This window comes from Petaurus breviceps, unplaced genomic scaffold, assembly GCF_028583685.1.
Source record: "Petaurus breviceps papuanus isolate PSGF00001 unplaced genomic scaffold, PetGlider_PUasm1.0 99, whole genome shotgun sequence".
Lineage (NCBI taxonomy): Eukaryota > Metazoa > Chordata > Mammalia > Diprotodontia > Petauridae > Petaurus > Petaurus breviceps.
The window spans coordinates 8,080,632-8,098,367 of record NW_027187465.1 but is presented as its reverse complement, the minus strand read 5'-3'; the positions used below and the strand labels follow the sequence as shown (position 1 = coordinate 8,098,367).

The window sequence follows — 17,736 nt, the reverse complement described above, 5'->3', positions numbered from 1 at the left end:
GGGCAGCTGATGGCGGACCTGGAGTCAGGAAGACCTGAGTTCAAATCTAACTGCAGATACTTACTGGCTATGTGGGCAAGTCACCTCCCCCTGTTTGCCTCATTTTCCTCATCTGTAAAATGAGCTGGAGAAGGAAATGGCAAACGCCTCCAGGATCTCTGCCAAGAAAATCCCAAATGGGGTCACAAAAAATTGGACACAATTTAAAAATGACTGAACAATAACAAAACAGGGAAATAGTAACACTTTTTAGGGTTGTTGTGAAGACCAAATGAGATAATAATTATAGAGTACTTGGCACAGAACCTAGTACATATGGTAAGTGCTATGTAAATTGTAGCTGTTATTAAAATGGACACCATCTTGGTTGTTATCTGAACACCTCAGGCAGGGCAGGGCAGGGATTCTCTGTCTTGGATGGATGAAGAAATTGACTCTCAGAGGGAGGTGTCTTGTCCACATCACCCAGCTAACAGGTGGTGGAATAGGGCTTCTGACTCCTTTCCTCTCCATAGGGGCTGTATCTTCTCCGTCACAGCCTATTCCCAGGAGTCCACCCAAGCTTTGGCCTCGGGAGTCATCTTATTGCTTGATTTGGTGACTGGCAGTAACTTCTTTGCTTTGTCTTCGCCAACAGAAGAGAAGTCAGTCAAGAAGGAGGAGTCGGATGAAGAGGAAAAGCCATCCAGGTCGGAGAGGACTCTGGTTAGCCAGCCCCAGCGGCTCCCCGTCTTCCCAGGAGTCGATCCTTCTGTGCTCAAGGTATGGCCACCTGGCTTTCTCATGAGTGGGTTAGATCTGCCACTTTCAGCTTGTTGCTAGCCCAGGCCAGGATCTCTTGAGTCCTGGGTCATCTCAGAAAAGAGAGGAGGGGAATTGTCCTATCCAGATGGCATTCTTGTTTTTGTCATCATCAAAAGAGGCACCCTGGCCTAGTGGAGAGAGTTCTGGGCTTGGAATCAGGAAGACTTGAGTTCATGTCGGACACTTGACATTAACTGGGTAAACACAGGCCAGTGTCAGTCTCTTTGGGTCTTGCTTTCCTCATTTGTAAAATCAGTGGTTGGACTCAGTGCTGTCAAACTCAAAAAGAAATGGGAACTACATATTGACTTAGAAAACCACACATTAACATTATCTATGTTACATTTTATGTTTATTTATTTTGTCAGATATTTCCCAATTACATTTTGATCTGGTGGTGTCCAAAAGACCTTTAACATCCCTTCCAGGGATCTTTGACCCAGTGTCCTCTGTGGGACTCAGGGAACTCTCTAGACCTTTCTTACTAAATCAGAGATAGGTAGTAATCTGCACTGCGGGGAGAAGTTCCCACACCAGGAACTCCCAGGTCTTTTGTGTATTCTAATCACTATCAATGATTACTCACTGTGCTACAGTGCTTGAAAGTTATTATTATAATTATTAATTATCTGTAGTAGTGGTAGCAAGTATTTACATAGTGCTTGAAGGTTTATTTCTTATTATTATCAGTAGTAGTAGCTAACATTTACTTAGCACTGAAAGGATTGCAAAACACTTTACAGATATGAACTTATTTTGTCCTTACAACAACCTGGTGAGCTCCATACTGTTATTATCCCCATTTTACAGATGAGGAACCCAAGACATGTGAGGTTCAGTGACTTGCCCAGGGTCATACAGCTAATTAAGATTGGCACCCCTCCCGCCCCCGCCATACATCTCATTCCCTATTTGCCATGCTCAGAAAATTCTCCCCAAATAAAGCTGGTGTCTCTATTGTAATTCTGAATGTCTGGGCCCAGTTCAAGAGCTGATATGGTGAGAGAAGCCTCTCATGTCTTTTGTTTTCTTACTCCAGGCTCAGCTTCGGAAAAGGAACGAGTCAGATAGCTCTGGTGAAGTCCAGGCTTCGGCCCAGCTGTCCAGGTCTCCCAAATCCCCCTTCCAGCCTGGAGTCCTGGGCAGTCGCGTGTTGCCCTCCAGCATGGAGAAGGAGGAGAGGTGAGTGAGCATCCTTCCTAACTGAATCCCAGGATCCTGGCTGGGCAGCCTGAGTGGCCCTCATGGGCCATCTAGCCCAACCCTTTCATCTGACACACAGGTGTCGTTTTGGCAGATAGGTTTTCTATGGCTTGAGGGGCTGATGTAATTGAAACTTTACATTTTTCAGTGAGCAAAATTAAATTTTCTCTTCCCCTCACTTCTGTCGTTCCAAAATGTGGGAAAACAAAGACAAACCTGGAATCTTCTAATAAATATACATAATCAAGCAAAACTAATTTCCATATTGACCATGCCCCAAAACATCTATGTCTCATTCAACACCCTGCATCCATCTAGGACAGTTCTAGGAGTGGGAAGCATCCTTCATGTTCAGCCCTTGAGATCATGGTAGTCATTGAACTTAGCAAAGGGCTACTTGGGGATGGCTTAGTCAGCTTTGATGTTAATGTGTGTTTGATGGACGCAGCCCTGGGAGGCATAATTTTATACATGAATAGAAAATGTTATGGATGTGGACACTGAGTTTCAGAGCAGGGTGCAGCCATGAGAGTCCGAGCTGAGATCCCCATTTCCCTTCTGATTCTGGGGGACCCCACACAACTTTGGTGGGCAGCTGGTGATCTGATACAGCATTACCCTTCCCGTGTCCTCAGGCCAGAAAGCTGGGTCTGCCCGCTGTGGGGAAGAGGAATGGAGAGAAATATCCCCTCTGCTCTCCGCTCCTCAACTTCCCCAGCTTAATCCAGATACTCAGCCAGGAGTTCTCTCCTGGTATCTAAAATCGATCCCAGGTCTCCCTTCTCTCCACTCACCTTTCTGTCGCCATTGATTTCTGACTAGTCTCTCACTTATGCAAATCTGCAATGATGATGGCAATGGCATTGGCTAACGTTTACATAGGTCTTTCTGTGTGCCACAACTGCACTCATTGTTACAACAATCCCATGAAATAGGTGCTGTCATTATCCCCTTTTACAGATGAGGAAACTGAGGCAAATGGAGGTTGAGTGACTTGCCCAGGGACACAATAAGTGTCGTGTCTGAGGCCAGATTTGAACTCAGGTCCTCCTCAGCACAGCTCTCTGGGACCTTTCCTGATCCTCCCAGACATTAGTTCTCTCTCCCTCTTGAAATTACTTGGTATAACTTTGTATTTCCTTATTGCACACCCATCATAGATCTCCTGTAGGGAGATCTCCTCAAGGGCAGAGACAGTTTCATTTTTGTCGATACCCAAGTATCTGGTACAGTGTCAGCACATAGTAGGAAACATTTTTGATGATATAGTAGATAGAGGACGAGGCCTGGGATCAGAACAACCTGACTTCAAATCCAGCTTCATATATTTACTAGTTGTGGTGACCCTGGGCAAGTCACTGTCTATCTCTGTTTCCCCATCTGTAAAATGGGGACAATAATAACCTCCATGGGCAGCTAGATGGCACAGTAAATAGAGCACTGGCCCTGGAGTCAAGAGGACTGGAGTTCAAATTTGGCTGAGATACTTGACACACTTACTAGCTGTGTGACCTTGGGCAAGTCACTTGACCCCAATTGCCTTGCCTTCCCCCTCCAAAAAAAAAAAATAATAATGGCACCTCCTTTCCAGGGTCGTTGTATGGACCAAATATGGTAATAGTTGTAAAGAATTTTACAAGCCTCGGGTGGTATATAAATGCTAGCTATTAGTTATTACTGGATTTTTAAGCTGTTGTTAATTAATTGTTAAAAAGAAAGGGTTAGACTGATTAGATGTGAAATTCCAAATTCAATAGTACTGTAACCTCTCTTATCTTGGGCTGATCTTCCCTTACCTAAACAAGTAGTTTTCCTGATTCTGTTGACTTTCTCATTTGGGTTGGGGCCCTTACCCAGCCTCCTAAGCTCTAACTAAAAATATTCTCAATGCGTTTTCAAACAAAATGAATGTGAAACACATTTGATGGTGTTTTCCTTGGGAAAGGCAGTCTTAGGGCCTCAGTTTCCCTATCTTTGAAATGAGGAGGTTGGCCTCAGGGGTTCCTTCTAGCAGAGGCCGTCTAAAACAATGGCTCTCCACTGTTCTATGGTCCTAGGTCAGAAGAAACATCTCCACAGTGGCTGAAAGACCTGAAATCCAAGAAGCGGCAGAGCCAGTATGAGAATCAAGCTTGAAAAGGTATATGGCAGCACCGAGGGCAGGGGAATACAAAACCATTCTGCAGAGCCTTGTGGGAGGAAAGGTTGGGAGAAATGCCTCAATGGAGAAGAGGCTGAAGGATTCGGGGAAAAGAAAGCTGGATTGGGCATCTAGGGAGTTCTGGGTCAGAATTCCAGCTCAAGCATTTATTAGCTGAGTGACCATGGGCAAGTCACTGGATTTTTTTTTTCTGAGACTCAGTCTCCTTATTTGTGAAATGGAGATAATAATATTTTTATTGCCTACTTTATGGAGTTGTTTAGAGGAAAGTACTGTCAGAAATGTTAAGCATTCTAGAAATGGGATTGGTGATCACTGCTCATTTTATCCTGGAAGAGGGAACACTGAGGAATCTGTATGTTCTTACTTATATATACTATGTAGTATGCATATGATATACCATACTATAGCATATAATAATTATTATATAATAAGTATCGATTATATACTGTAGAATGTATATTACTATATTATATAATAAAGTATATATTATATCATATAGAAGTAATTTATTATATATAGTATGTTTTTGGTAATTTTTAATATATCATCATATATTTACATAAAATGTAAATCTATGATATTTAATTATATAAAATATAGTGTTATATTGTTATACATTGTCTACAGTATTTAATACATACTATACCGTGTTTCCCCTATAATAAGACACTGTCTTATTATTTTTTTTTTTTGGAAAGAAAAACACCAGAGGGCTTATTTTCAGGGGAGGGCTTATGTTGTCCTGCCTCAGCTCTCCTCCGCGGCACTGCTCTCAGTGGCGCCAGCAAGCAAATCACTGGGGAAGAACAGGATGACGCGCTCACTGCTGCAGCTCTGATTGGATGCAGCTCGGAGCGCGGCGTGCGTTTCACCTGGGGGTGGGGACGGTGCATACAGAGGGTACCGTAATGTAGCGTGTAGCGCAGGGGATCACCTTCACTACAGTAGCAATCTCAATAGGGCTTTTTTTCGGGGGAGGGCTTATTTTAGAGGAATCTTACACAGTAAGGGGAGGGCTTATTTTCGGGATAGGTCTTATTATCGGGGAAACACGGTAGTATATGTATTATATATAGTATATACAGCATCTATAGTATTTTATATATAGATAGATAGATAGCTTCTCTGCTCTGAAATTGTGTCCACATCCATATATTATATAGTATTATATATTATATAATACTGTATATTATATGTAGTTTATATGCTATATATACACACACCATAGGTAGTAAAGGACAGTAGTATAGGCTGTATAGTGTGTGTATGTATACATATATGGATAATAAACAACATACAGTCTATATTATTATTGTATAAATATATTATAATTAAATAATATAGTATCATATATTATGAAACATTATCACCATAGAATATATTATCATGTATTAAAGAAAAATATATACAATATAGAATTATTATATATAAAATCTACTATATAATTGGCAAAGCACTTTATATATGGACAAGATATGATTCCATTACTTCCATAACGTATGTGATTCTGTTCATTTGGTTTGCTTGGACTATTAAAATATTGGTAGCTCTCCATCAGCTAGCCCCTATTATGTACATACGCTCACGTGCACGTGCACACACACACACACACACACACACACACACACACGTTTTTAAGGTGACTAGACTAGACCATGGCCAGGATTTGCCCCCTGGCTCACCATGTCCCTTCCCTCCTAGGTAAACAAGAATGCTGAAGTCTCATTAACAGAAGCCTTAATTGTTCAAACCTGAAGACAAAAGTCCTGCTGCTGTCTGCTTCCTGCCTCCGTGGTTAGGTGCCTGATGGGCCACGAAAGCTGCTTAATATTCCCAGCCCCAGAAGGGCGGAGAGTCACTGGGGAAGAGCTTGAAGCCAGAGCTGGTCCTCCTGAACGTCTCCCCAGGTTGCCCTTCATGGCTGGGGAGCAGTTTCCTCTTGTTCTCTTGTTTTTTGTTTTTTTTTTTAAGTGAAATCCTTCATGTCCACCCACTTCAGATAACCTCAGCAGCCTCAGAGACAAAGGCCCCCCTTGCACATCTGCCCAGGATGGGGTATGAGAAGGCTGGCATTGTCTCATTGGTCTCTGGACCTATCTGAATAGGGATCGTGCCCATTTCTCCTCACCGTGCCGTAATCCCTGCTGGAAAAAAAAAATTAAGTTTCCACAGGGCATGAAAGACCAACGGGCTTCCTGCCATGCCCACGGCCCACAGGGTACACTGCTGATTCTGTAATATAGTGGTTTTTGATCAATACTCCCACTGGTTTCTTACCCTCAGTGATTTGTAGGCCTGATTGTAAAATGCATCGATGAGTGGAGGTCCAGCCTGTCCACGGGGATGTGTCCACGTCAGCGGTGCTGGACCAACCGCTCCAATGATCTTTAGAGGGAGGGGGAGGGGGACAAAGCAATAATTCCATTGATTCTCTTCCCTATTTGACATGGAGATGGGCTTTTTCTGTGAAAAGAAAAGGAAGGCATGTGTGATGTATGGAGTTGATCTCATGTCTTCAAACACCTCAGGTCATTCTCACCCGATTATTTTGGTCATTGTCTTTGTAAATCCCCATGTATTTTTCTTCCTTCCCCTCTGCTCTGATTTTGGCTGGTTCACTGATCTCTGTTGGGTCTCCAGGCTTCTCCAGAGGAGATGCAGCCGCTTGTGCTGCTGACCAGAATCATGGCTATATGGGCCCCAGGTTCATGAGTGGGATGAACCTTGGCTGGCTGGGATTCTCTCCTCTTTTTGGAGCCATCTCCATAGTCAGTATGTCTACAGATTCCATAGTCACTTGCATTTTTGGTTTCTTATCTGTCCTCCCCATTTGTTCTACCCCATCTAAAAAAAGTGCTCTTTTCAAAAAATAAACCCAAATGTACATAGGAATGGACTTCCTGAGATTCTCACCCTCTCCCAGGATTAGAGCCGAGAGAGGGCTGGAGAGCCTGGTCTAAGAGCTTGCAGTTTCCCTTTGTTCACTCCCTTTCTAAAGCAAAAGTGCCCGTGAACTGCCTTCCTCTACAATTTCTGGGAATACTGGGTTCCCCCCAAAACATCTGCCTTTTGGGTATGTAAGCTTTGCCGAATAGCATCCCCTCCCATCTGACACCCAATATCCCAACTACCCAATGGGGACTACGTAGACACACAGCCATTTAGTGGGCCATAAGCGGCCACAAACTTTGTGCCAACCCCATGTAGAAGAAAACGTGAAGAGGCAAATGCTGGCAGCTTGCACAACCACAGAGCATCATGGGGCTGAAGTCTTCTGAGTTGTCGATGGGGTACGATGCATTCTTTGACCCCACCCCGAGGATGAGAGAGGACACTTGACCTCTGCTTGGATAACTTGAACGTACATGTCTCTGCCTTGTCTGATGGGAGGAAGACAAAAGGTGCCAGGAAGTCTGTATTTCTCCCAACCCCTCGAGTTCATGGTCATTGAACTCCCAGCAATGGCTTCTTGGTGAAACCTTCTCTTCCTCCTTTTCAGTTGAAGAATTTCAAACGTTGACACTCTAGATTTCCAGGCAAGGACAAGAATGTGGGATGAGATCATTCAGCTCCTATGCTAGACCCCGTTAAGAGATGCTGTTGACTTGTCTTCCTCCAGATTCAGTCGTGTCTGAAACCAATTACATTATGCACCTACTTTATGGAGGCCTGTGTTCTTTTCTCACCCCTTACCGCACTTCCTTTGGTGTTTGCCCAGCAACCAACTGCTCCATTGGCCAGTTAGTGTATATTTAGTGGGAACTGTCCCCCAAGGGAGCTCATGTTAGAGGTGACCTCCATGGAGAGCCCAATTCTGAGGATTCAATAATACCTGTGTACAGGTAGCCCCCGTGTTTCAGAAGTAAGTGGATTCAGAGAAAGGTGGCTGTTTAGGAAGGAGTCCTCTCTCACACACCCAACCATCCACACACACACACACACACACACACACACACACACACACACACACATCCCCCCTCCAGCTATGTGTTCATTTTAAGTCCTAATTTGTATCTTTCCTCATGGAGCAATGTGGAAATAGTCAACCCTGGAGGGATTTTCCAGTCAACAGTCTCATTAAATGGCTCTCACAGCTCCTCAGAGAATCCTCTCCCTTCATTAGCTGCTGTGTTTACATTTCCAGCCTGGGATGAGACCAAGGGGCACTTAGCTGCACTGAACCCACACTGGGATGTGGCCCTGTGTGTTTGGTCAGTGTTATGACATCCACTGGACAGTATTTAAGTTGGGAGTAAGAAATGTCCCTCATTCCAAACCTCATAGGCCTGCAGAATGAGATTCATGGCCAGGAAGAAAAGCTTCAATTCCTTCTTGGAATTCACCAGATTCATGACAGCAGAACTGTCCTTTGGGACTTTAACCTTGAAAGTCCTTCGTTTTGAAAACTTTTGGTTTTCAGCCATTTCCCTAATGCGGCTAAAAAGGGAATGTTGCTCATGGCTGTGAGATGTGCCCCTCTGTTTTATTGAATTTTTGGTCTTTGCTGATGCAGCAATGAGGATGCTTAGAAATCCCTCATCAACACCCTGGTGACTAGTCCACTTCGGGTTTAGCTAAGACATAGCTAACTTTGGCTTACCTCTCTGTCAAAATGGGCCTTGGGCATTGGGGCTAGACTGGGGCTGTCTCCATGACTCCCAGGAATATCCACCAGTTTTATCTCCAGGCATGGGCCCTCTTTGGAAGTTTGACCTTCATGTAGCCTGGAAGCCTGGTTGCTTTAAAAGGTTTCAGTTATTTTAAAGGCAATTTAGCTATTCTCCTCTTGACCAATACCTCCCTATTCAGTGATTCTTCCAGGAGCCCATAAGCCATAATGAGAATGTGAAATCACTTTCACCTGCAAGCTTTCTCTTTTACTCTTTCTTCCACCTTTTGGCAACAGCCAACTACTGGGAGCTGTTGGCCCCAGTGAGCAAGTGACCTTTGTCCTTTACAGTTGTCTGCCATCTAAACTCTGGGACTCTGGCCCCGGGAACCCCATTGGGAATCTCTAACCCTGCAATAATATGGTTGCAAATGTCCATTTGGGACTCTCTGGATGCCCAAGGAATTCTGCCCAAACAGAAGGCATGGAATGACTTTATTTTGAGCACAAGAGCCCAGGTTGTTAATTGCCTGGTGAAACAGCCATCAACTTGGGATGGTTTCTAAGCCCCAGAAACCAATGATATCTGGTTTGTTTGTTTGTTTGTTTGTTTTGTAGCAGTGCCGCTCATCCTTCATGTGGTCTCCATGAATCTCATCTTTCTGTTGCGTCATTAGAGAGAGAGGATAGAGGCCAACCTATTTGACTCCTGAGGTCCCTAAACGTAATCAGTTGAGCAAGCGATTCCAAAAAGCCCTAGAAAGAAATTATCTGGAAGAAACCCCAGCCCTCCAAACTAGCTACTGGCTGCCTTATCAATTGATGTTTTTAATCTTTTAGTAGAGGCTCTCCGGTGCATAATTACAAATATCCTTAAGGGTGCAATAGATAACCCCAGAAACTCCCCAGTTGGGTGGGGCCCAGGGAGAGGAGGAAAAATGGGGCTCAGTCCTGACCTAAATGTTTTCATCCAGGACTCTCAGGCCAAGTCTCTTCTTTGCCTCTTGGATTTTGGGAAATGAGTTCCTAGTGAAAGTAGACACAAATAGAATGACCCTCTCTACCCCAAATGCTTCCAGTGGCCCAGCCAAAGAGCAGGCAAGCCCATTGTTTGGGTCGCTGGCTTTTTAAAACTTTGTTTATTTGGTTTTTTCCAATGTGTGATTTGGGGGAACAGCAGCAAGATACCAAGTCCATCTCTCAACTATTTGGGGATCATCCCTTTAAAAATTGGCCAAGCGTAAATGGGAGGGGAGGTGGGGGTAAAGAAGTCACCCCAAAGTATCTCAATGTGCCTTTTTCTTTATAGTCCACAGCTAAAAATCCCCATGGTGTGTGGCTGGACCATAATGTCAGGAGAATGGTATTGTGGAGTGACTAGAGATGAGTGGTCCAGGAGGGAACCAAGTATAGCTTTCTGGTGTTCTCAGCATGATGGCAGGGAGGGACCCACACCCCAACCTTCCCTAGGCAGTGGGCACCTATCTTTAATTGGGCTGAGAGCCAATGGCTGTGGTGGGATGATGGATGAGGTGAGTGGTCCTGTGCCAAGAAGGTGATGCCCAAATCTGAATGGGGCCAGTGCCCTGGGCAGGCAAACCCGGAACCTGCCAAATGGTTGTTGGGGTATGCCCATTACTAAGGAAGGAGTCACTCCATACAAGTGAACCAGTCCACGTTGGACCCAAGACGTTGATTTCTGAGCATGGCTCTGGTGTTGAACTGTGGAGCAGGAGAGGAAGGCCGGTGGGGATAAATTCTAGCGCTATACTCAGGAAATGTAATAGAGGAGACTTCTAGGATGTGAACTCTTCAAAGTAGAAGGCCAGGGCTCCAAAGAGATGCTCTCCCATCTCCCCTCTCTTTCCTATTCCCCAAAGCACTTGGGAGATCATTTCTGGAATGGACACTCCAAATTCCTGGGAATGGGCTTTAACGCGGTTTCCTATGGAGGGAGATGGGGGTGAAGAAGGAGGAGGGGAAGAGTCTCAGCAGCCTTTGCTCTCCCTGCCAGCTGTGTCCCAGCAAAGGAGAGTGACTGTACAAAGCATCTATTCTTTTTTAATAATCTCATTCCAGATAGCCTTATAGAACCTGTAAATATGGAGCCCCCCAAATTAATATATTGTGTTAGAGAAAATATTTTGTACCACATTTCTTTGCTAAGTAACATCACTCTCGTCGGTGTCGCGTCCTTGTATGAATACGACTCCCAAGAATGCTTTGTCAGGTTTTTAAAATATACATATATATATATTATATTTTCTAATATTTCTGCTGTGATCATTCCTCAGAGATTTCGGCAGTGACAGCAGATGGAAATTGAGTTCTGCTAGAAAAACAATTCTATTGTCCTAACACCCTTGCTTTTCATTGTTGCCTTATGGGCAAGCAGGCTAGCTCTGTGAACTCTGAACAGATCTAATCCAACTCATGGGCACTTTAGACATCCTCCAAAGGACCCCCAGTCAGGTTATAGAGAACGCATCAGTGCACAAAGGCCTATATTTTTAATGTCAAATGGAAAGAGTGGATCTTTACTTTGGGATGCTAGCAGTTTTTTTTCCAGGAGTTCCTTTGCTCTACAAAGTATAGGATGTAAAGAAGTCCTTTTATATTTTACCACAGAAGAATTTCCTATTCATAGAAAAAAGAAAAAAGCTGTTTTGAAAATGTGATCCAGGCCAGCAATAAAGAGGTGACGACCTAGAGAAATGATGGCCTCGTCCTGTGGGTCTTTGCATGTATAAAAAAATGTTGCATTTGAACTATGAACATAGAAAATAAAGCTTTGAAACCAGTTGTATTTAATGAATCTGTGTATGTTGTTGTTAAGAAGCAGCCTCAGAAGATAAAGGGGTTTTCCACAACAGCCATTCCTCATCCCCCATCCCTGCTCAGCAAGCTAAGGGCAGCTAGATAGTTCATTGTATGGAGCACTGGGCCTGGATTCACAAGGACCTGAGTTCAAATCCAGCCTCAGACACTAGCTGGGTGACCCTCGGCAGGTCACTGAACCCTGTTTGCCTCAGTTTCCTCATCTGTCAAACGAGCCAGAGGAGGAAATGGCAAACCACTCCAGTATCTTTGACAAGAAAACCCCAAATCGGGGGCAGCTAGGTGGCGAAGTGAATAGAGCACTGACCTTAGAGGCTTACCATTTACTAGCTGTGTGACCTTGGGCAAGTCACTTATCCCCAATTTCCCTGCATTCCCCCCTCCAAAAAGCAAAAGGAAACCCCAAAGGGGGTCAGACACAACTGAAATGACTAGAAAGAGATTTGGACGTAGAATCAGAAAGACCTAGTTTGGAATCCTGGCTCCTGCGCTTAGTAGGGGTGGATAGAGAGCCAGCCTCGAAGTCCAAACACAGGTTGAGTGACCCTGGGCAAGTCATATCACCTCCCTAGTGCCCCAATAAATTGTGGGAGTAGGAGGAGAGGAAGATTCTCATTAGAGGGACTTTAGAAAAAAGGGAGTACTCTGGATCTCCCCAAATCATTGGTTATTGATAATCATTGTCTCTCATCTGGGAGTTCCCTGTGCCCACGAAATTGTAAATCTGGCCCCTGTCTTGTAGAAATGAGTCATTTCTATAATCCTTTATGAGCACTTTTCTCATAATCACCTGTAATATGAGGTAAGGGTTATTCTTACTTTATAAAAAAGGACATTGAGGGGCGGCTAGGTGGCTCAGTAAATAGAGCTCCGGCCCTGGAGTCAGGAGGACCTGAGTTCAAATCCGGCCTTCGACAGGACACAACTAGCCATGTGACCTTGGACAAGTCACTTAACCCCAATTGCCCTGCCTTCCCCCCTCCAAAAAGCAAAAAAAAAAAAGGACATTGAGAGAAGTCTAGTGTCACCCATTTAGAAAGTGGGGAAGCCAGAACTTGGACTCAGATCTTCCTGTCTCCAAGTCCAGACTTCATGGCAGCATTTCTGAAGCATTGGTACCATTCGGTAATTTTACTCTCCCTCTTCTGTGAGAAGTCACCCAGACTGATCTGACCGTGGTGCCCCTCCCCACTCCCTGCCCCCAGCTGACTTTCAGAAGGAATGTTTCTTCTCTTGAAAGAGGATGAACCGCATTCCAGCAGGATACACCTTTCTTCCACCTCCTTAAATGTGTATAAGGAGGGGCGGCCAGGTAGCACAGCGAGTAAGAGCACCGGCTCCAGTGTTGAGAAGACCTGGAGATCGAATCCCGGGCTCACCCACCCAGAAACACCTGGCCGTGTAACCTTGAGCAAGTTACTTAACCCCAATTGCTTAGGGGCGGCCAGGTGGCTCAGCGAGTAAGAGCATCGGCTCCAGTGTTGGGACGACCTGGAGATCGAATCCCGGGCTCAGACACTCAGCACCACACCCAGAAACACCTGGCCGTGTAACCTTGAGCAAGTTACTTGACCCTGATTGCTTAAAAAAAAAAAAATGTGTATAAGGAACCATGAGCAAGACATTACCCAAAATGTGATTGAAGGAAAACTCACTGCTTACGATTTAGAGTTCAAGTCAGTAAAAGGCTTTAAGTCATACATGGTTCCAAGCTCGAGCTTGGCAGAAGAGAAGCCTGCAAGGCAATTGGACTTCTGAATATGAGCCATTTTCCAACAGGTACTTAGAACATACAGAACAGACATCATCATTTTGGGCTGATAACCAGACAATCATTGAGGGTGTAGTTTTTGAGTTTGATGGGAACCCCCTTGAACTCTCTGAATCTTCTCACTGGATCTAGCATTTGCCTGAGGCCACAAGCCTTCCATTATCACTATGACTGAATCTCTGTTACCCTTAACCTAGCCTAGCCTTCCAGATCTGTTATCTCCAGGTAGCCTTCAGCTACCTCCTTCCAAAATATCTATGACCAAATCTGTTATCCTAAAACCTAGCCCTCCATTGTGTGTTACCTCCAACTGTTTCCCACCCTTGAACCCATCAAAATCTCATTCTCTTGGTTCCTGGAGTCTGACCCCAATCCCATCAAGATCCTCCTTAGACTCCTTCTCAAGGCCCTCCTCTAGATCACCCCTAGATCCCTCCCATAATCTTTCTGTATGTATATAAGATCATCTTGCCTCCATGAAGGGACTCAGATTCAATCTTACTCAGACTCAGTCTGTGTCAGATTGTTCTGGCCAGCTTGGAAATACAAGTGTCACAAATACTTAGGCTCCATAAGAGTCTACCCAATATGGCGAATCTTTAATAAACTTTATTTTACTTTGAGAGAAGACTTAAGTCGAATTCATTCAGCAGGACCTGGCATGTCAATCGTGTTGGTATTTGGGGGTCTTGAGCACCCCTAAACCCCAAACTTCAACACTTAGAACATACAGAAAAGATGTAATGATTCTAGGATGATAACCAGATAGTCATTGAGGGTATAGTTTGTTGTGTTCCAAGAGAGGGCTGACAAAGGTTTCCTAACCTGCTGTCCTGCCTCGGGGGTCCAGTACAAGGCAGACTCTGTCTTTTGGTTGTTCTTGTCCAAGGAAGGAACAACATAGGGATTAGGTTTGTCTGGTCATTTCTATCAAAATGGAGGGTTTTTTTTTCCTAAAATGGCATTTCTCATTGTAAGCCAAGAAAAATACAATTCCCTTCCTCCAACACTTCTATCATCAAAAGATCAATTATGACCTGAAAGAAAGAGCTCTATAATGCTTGGCACACAGCAGATGCTTAAATGCATATTGACTGAAGTTAGAGGTTGATTTGCATCCTACCTCTAACCCTAACTGTATGCCCCTGAGCAAGCGACTTCACCTCTGGGCCAGTTTCCTCACCTGTAAGATGAGGTAGAAGTTTCATCAGATAGCCCGGAGGTCCCTTTCAGCTAAGAGCTATGATCCTAATTCTAGCATTCCCGCTAGGCCTAATCCTTTAACATGAACCCAGATTGTTGGAGTGTATCTCCAGAGAATGACTGACCACTTCTCTCCTTAGGTTAACCCTAAGGTGGTCGGACTTTCTGGCACTATTGCTCACGGGCCCCCACCGGTGTACTTAGTATTGGTTCTCAGCCAAACTTAATTTGCTTTTAGAAAGGGTATTTATTAAGTAAGTATAACAAGGACAGTTCTTACAGAAACAACCTTCCCCTTCCTAAAACAGGGTCATACTTTCTCCTTACACACACAAGGTCCCTGGGAAGAGTGGGCCCAAATATATAATTTTTTAAAAAGTAGTCAAGCATCTGCATAGGAGACTCACTTGCCCAAGGTATCACTCATAGTTCCTAGCTAATGGAAGTCATTTTCTCCCTTTGTGGAGTACTTATGAAGGTCCCCTTAGTAGCAGCTTTCTTCTAGACTGTAAAGATTGCTGCTGTTGTAGAATCCCAAAGCTACCTTTCTTCCATGTGTCTAGGTGGCCTTCAGTATGCCTTCTGACAACTGATAATCCCCCACCATGTACTTTGGTTCAGTGACACTGACTTCCTTGCTGTTCCATAAACAAGACACATCACAGTCAGTCATGCCTCTCTACTACCAATGCTCAGAAGCTGTTTAGGTCTTCTAACCTTCCAAAGTTCCCACACTATAACCTTATCAATCCTATCTCTAGAGACTCGGTTTTCTTTTCAGGGGAGACCTTTTTGTTATCATCTACTTTTTCTTCTCTCTACTCCTAGCGGGATGCATTATGTCCTGTTAGTCAGCTTTCCAATAATATAGCCAATTGGAAGGGGGAGAAGAAAGAGGAGTCGTTTGTCTTCTACATCTAAGAGCCATTTCATCTCAGAAACCTGGAATCCTTAGCTTCCAAATCAATTGCTGATGCTGAACTAGGTTTTGATGAGTCACCCAAAAGACATGACCTGTTCTTCTCCTGTCAATCCCAAGTTATTTCCTGTATGGCATCATCTGTCTTTACGAGAGCCACTGTGATCCTTTCAGATTGATTAAGGACTTATTCACATCTAGTTTAAATTTCATAAATGGATTCAATCCATTAGTTTCAATCCATCTAACGTCTGGACTTTCTGTGATTAATTGGGATAAGGGCTGTTCCTCCCCCTTAGACTATGGTCCTATAATAGTTTGCCCAAGAGACTAAAGGAAGCAGAGGAAGGCTTCCAGAATGTTGTGGAAGGTGGATCCTAAATAGAAAATTTGTGGGAAAACATGAATAAAAATTGAACTGGATAAGACAGTTTCACATTGTTCAATTTCAAATCCCTCAAATTCTCAAAGCCCCCTTTAGCTCTCTCAGTCTCTGGTTCTTTCCTTAAGCCCCAGATATCTGCCTGCAGCTACCTGAGTGGCACCTGTACCCAGGTCCTTCTGGCTCTGCCACAAGTCTGAAGTTCTTATTTCTTGTTTTTTCTGCTCTCAGTAACTGAGCTCTCCTTGACTACCTGGAGAAAGCTAGGTCTCTAGTATATTCCCAGATCCTAGTTCCAGCTTCATTACCTTCTGGTACTAGCTGCCCTGATCTTTAGAGAAACTGGACTTCCCCTGGACCCTCCCAACTTCCAGTGGCTTCCCCCATGACCTTCTTCTGAATGTAGGTGTAAACACTCCAAATGAGACAGTGTGTGTAAGTCAAGCTGTAGCCACTAGATGGCACAGCGGATAGAAGGTTTGAATGGGAGCTGTGTAGATCTTAGGAGACTATCTTTGACTTGTTAGCTATGGGAAACCTGGGCAAATCACTTAACCTTTCTCACTCTCGGTTTCCTCATCTGTAAAATGGAGATAATAATCTACCTTCCCTCTCCCCTGCCAGGATCCTTGGGAGGATAAAATGGGACGTACTTGTAAAACACTCTGTTGTTAAGTTGTTTCAGACGTGTTTGACTCCTCATGAGCCCATTTGAGGTTTTCTTGGCAAAGACATTGGAGTGGTTGGCCATTTCCTTCTCCAGCCCATTTTACAGATGAAGAAACTGAAGCAGACAGAGGTTAAGGGTCTTGTCCAGGGTCACACAGCTGGTATGTATCTGAGACTGGATTTGAATTTAGGTCTTCCTGATCCTGAGCCCAGAGACTAGCCACTGAACCTTCTAGCTGCCCTGTCATGATTATTATGTTGCAAGCCTCAAAGAGCCATAGGAATGTGGGCTGTTAGTATCATTACTGTCATAGGTAGCTGCAGGCAGATATCTGGGGCTCAAGGAAAGACATTCAAGGCTCCTCATACTTACTCCTCATTCCCATTCCAGCCAAGCTAGGCTGGCCAGTGCTTATCTTGACCCCTCCTTTCTCTGTGACTTGACTTACCCTGTTCTTTTGAATGGAGAAGCCAGTACCACCTTGTCCCATCTCTTCTTGCTGAAGACCAACTCACGGAAGCTGTTCCCGATTCTTCCTGCCTTTCCCAAACTTAGAAACTATCTCTCCTTTAAACAATTTCTCCTGCCTCCTTGCCTAGGCCTCTCTTTTCCTACCAATATCACTGGGTCTTGTATTCTAATTATTATGTATGTCCCTTTCAGCAATCTAATTCTAAGATCCTTGAAAACAAGGTTTTTGTTCTATCCACTGTCCTTTAGAGTATTGGGGTTAGAGTCTGGAAGACCATGGTTCAAATCTGCCTCTGATACTAGCTAGCTGTGTGACCTTGGACAAGTGTCTTGACAGTTCTGGGCCTCAGTTTCCTCATTGGAGTGACTAGATGGTACAGTGAATAGAGCACTGGCCCTGGAGTCAGGAGGACCTGAGTTCAAATTTGGCCTCAGACACTTAACACTTAGTAGCTTTGTGACCTTGAGCAAGTCACTTAGCCCCAATTGCCCTTCCCTTCCTCCTCCAAAAAGTAAAACAAAAAAAATTTTAAAAACTAAAAAATAAATTTCCTCATCTACAAAAGGAAGGCATTGGACTTGGCCTCTAAGATCCAACTCAAAATCTGTGGTCCTATACACTGAATCAGGAGCATGCTGGAAGCTAAATCAGGTGGAGCGGGTCTAGTGAAATCTTTTCTCCTGCACTTTTCTCTCTCTCCC

General features: G+C 44.2%; 2 protein-coding genes across 9 annotated transcripts in view; both read left to right on the top strand.

Moving 5' to 3' along the window:
• The window catches only part of KIAA1671 (KIAA1671 ortholog), a 222,620-nt gene extending 211,034 nt beyond the window's left edge, over nucleotides 1–11,586 (top strand). For all 8 annotated transcript variants that reach the window (XM_069081787.1, XM_069081785.1, XM_069081786.1 and 5 more), the window contains 4 exons: nucleotides 638–762; nucleotides 1,844–1,986; nucleotides 4,065–4,147; nucleotides 5,873–11,586. In XM_069081787.1, the coding sequence (XP_068937888.1) occupies nucleotides 638–762; nucleotides 1,844–1,986; nucleotides 4,065–4,143 (347 nt within the window). In that variant the 3' untranslated portion in view covers nucleotides 4,144–4,147; nucleotides 5,873–11,586. The remainder of the gene's footprint in view (nucleotides 1–637; nucleotides 763–1,843; nucleotides 1,987–4,064; nucleotides 4,148–5,872) is intronic.
• Nucleotides 1–17,736, top strand: part of GRK3 (G protein-coupled receptor kinase 3) — a 462,068-nt gene that overhangs the window by 122,529 nt on the left and 321,803 nt on the right. The window lies entirely within an intron of this gene.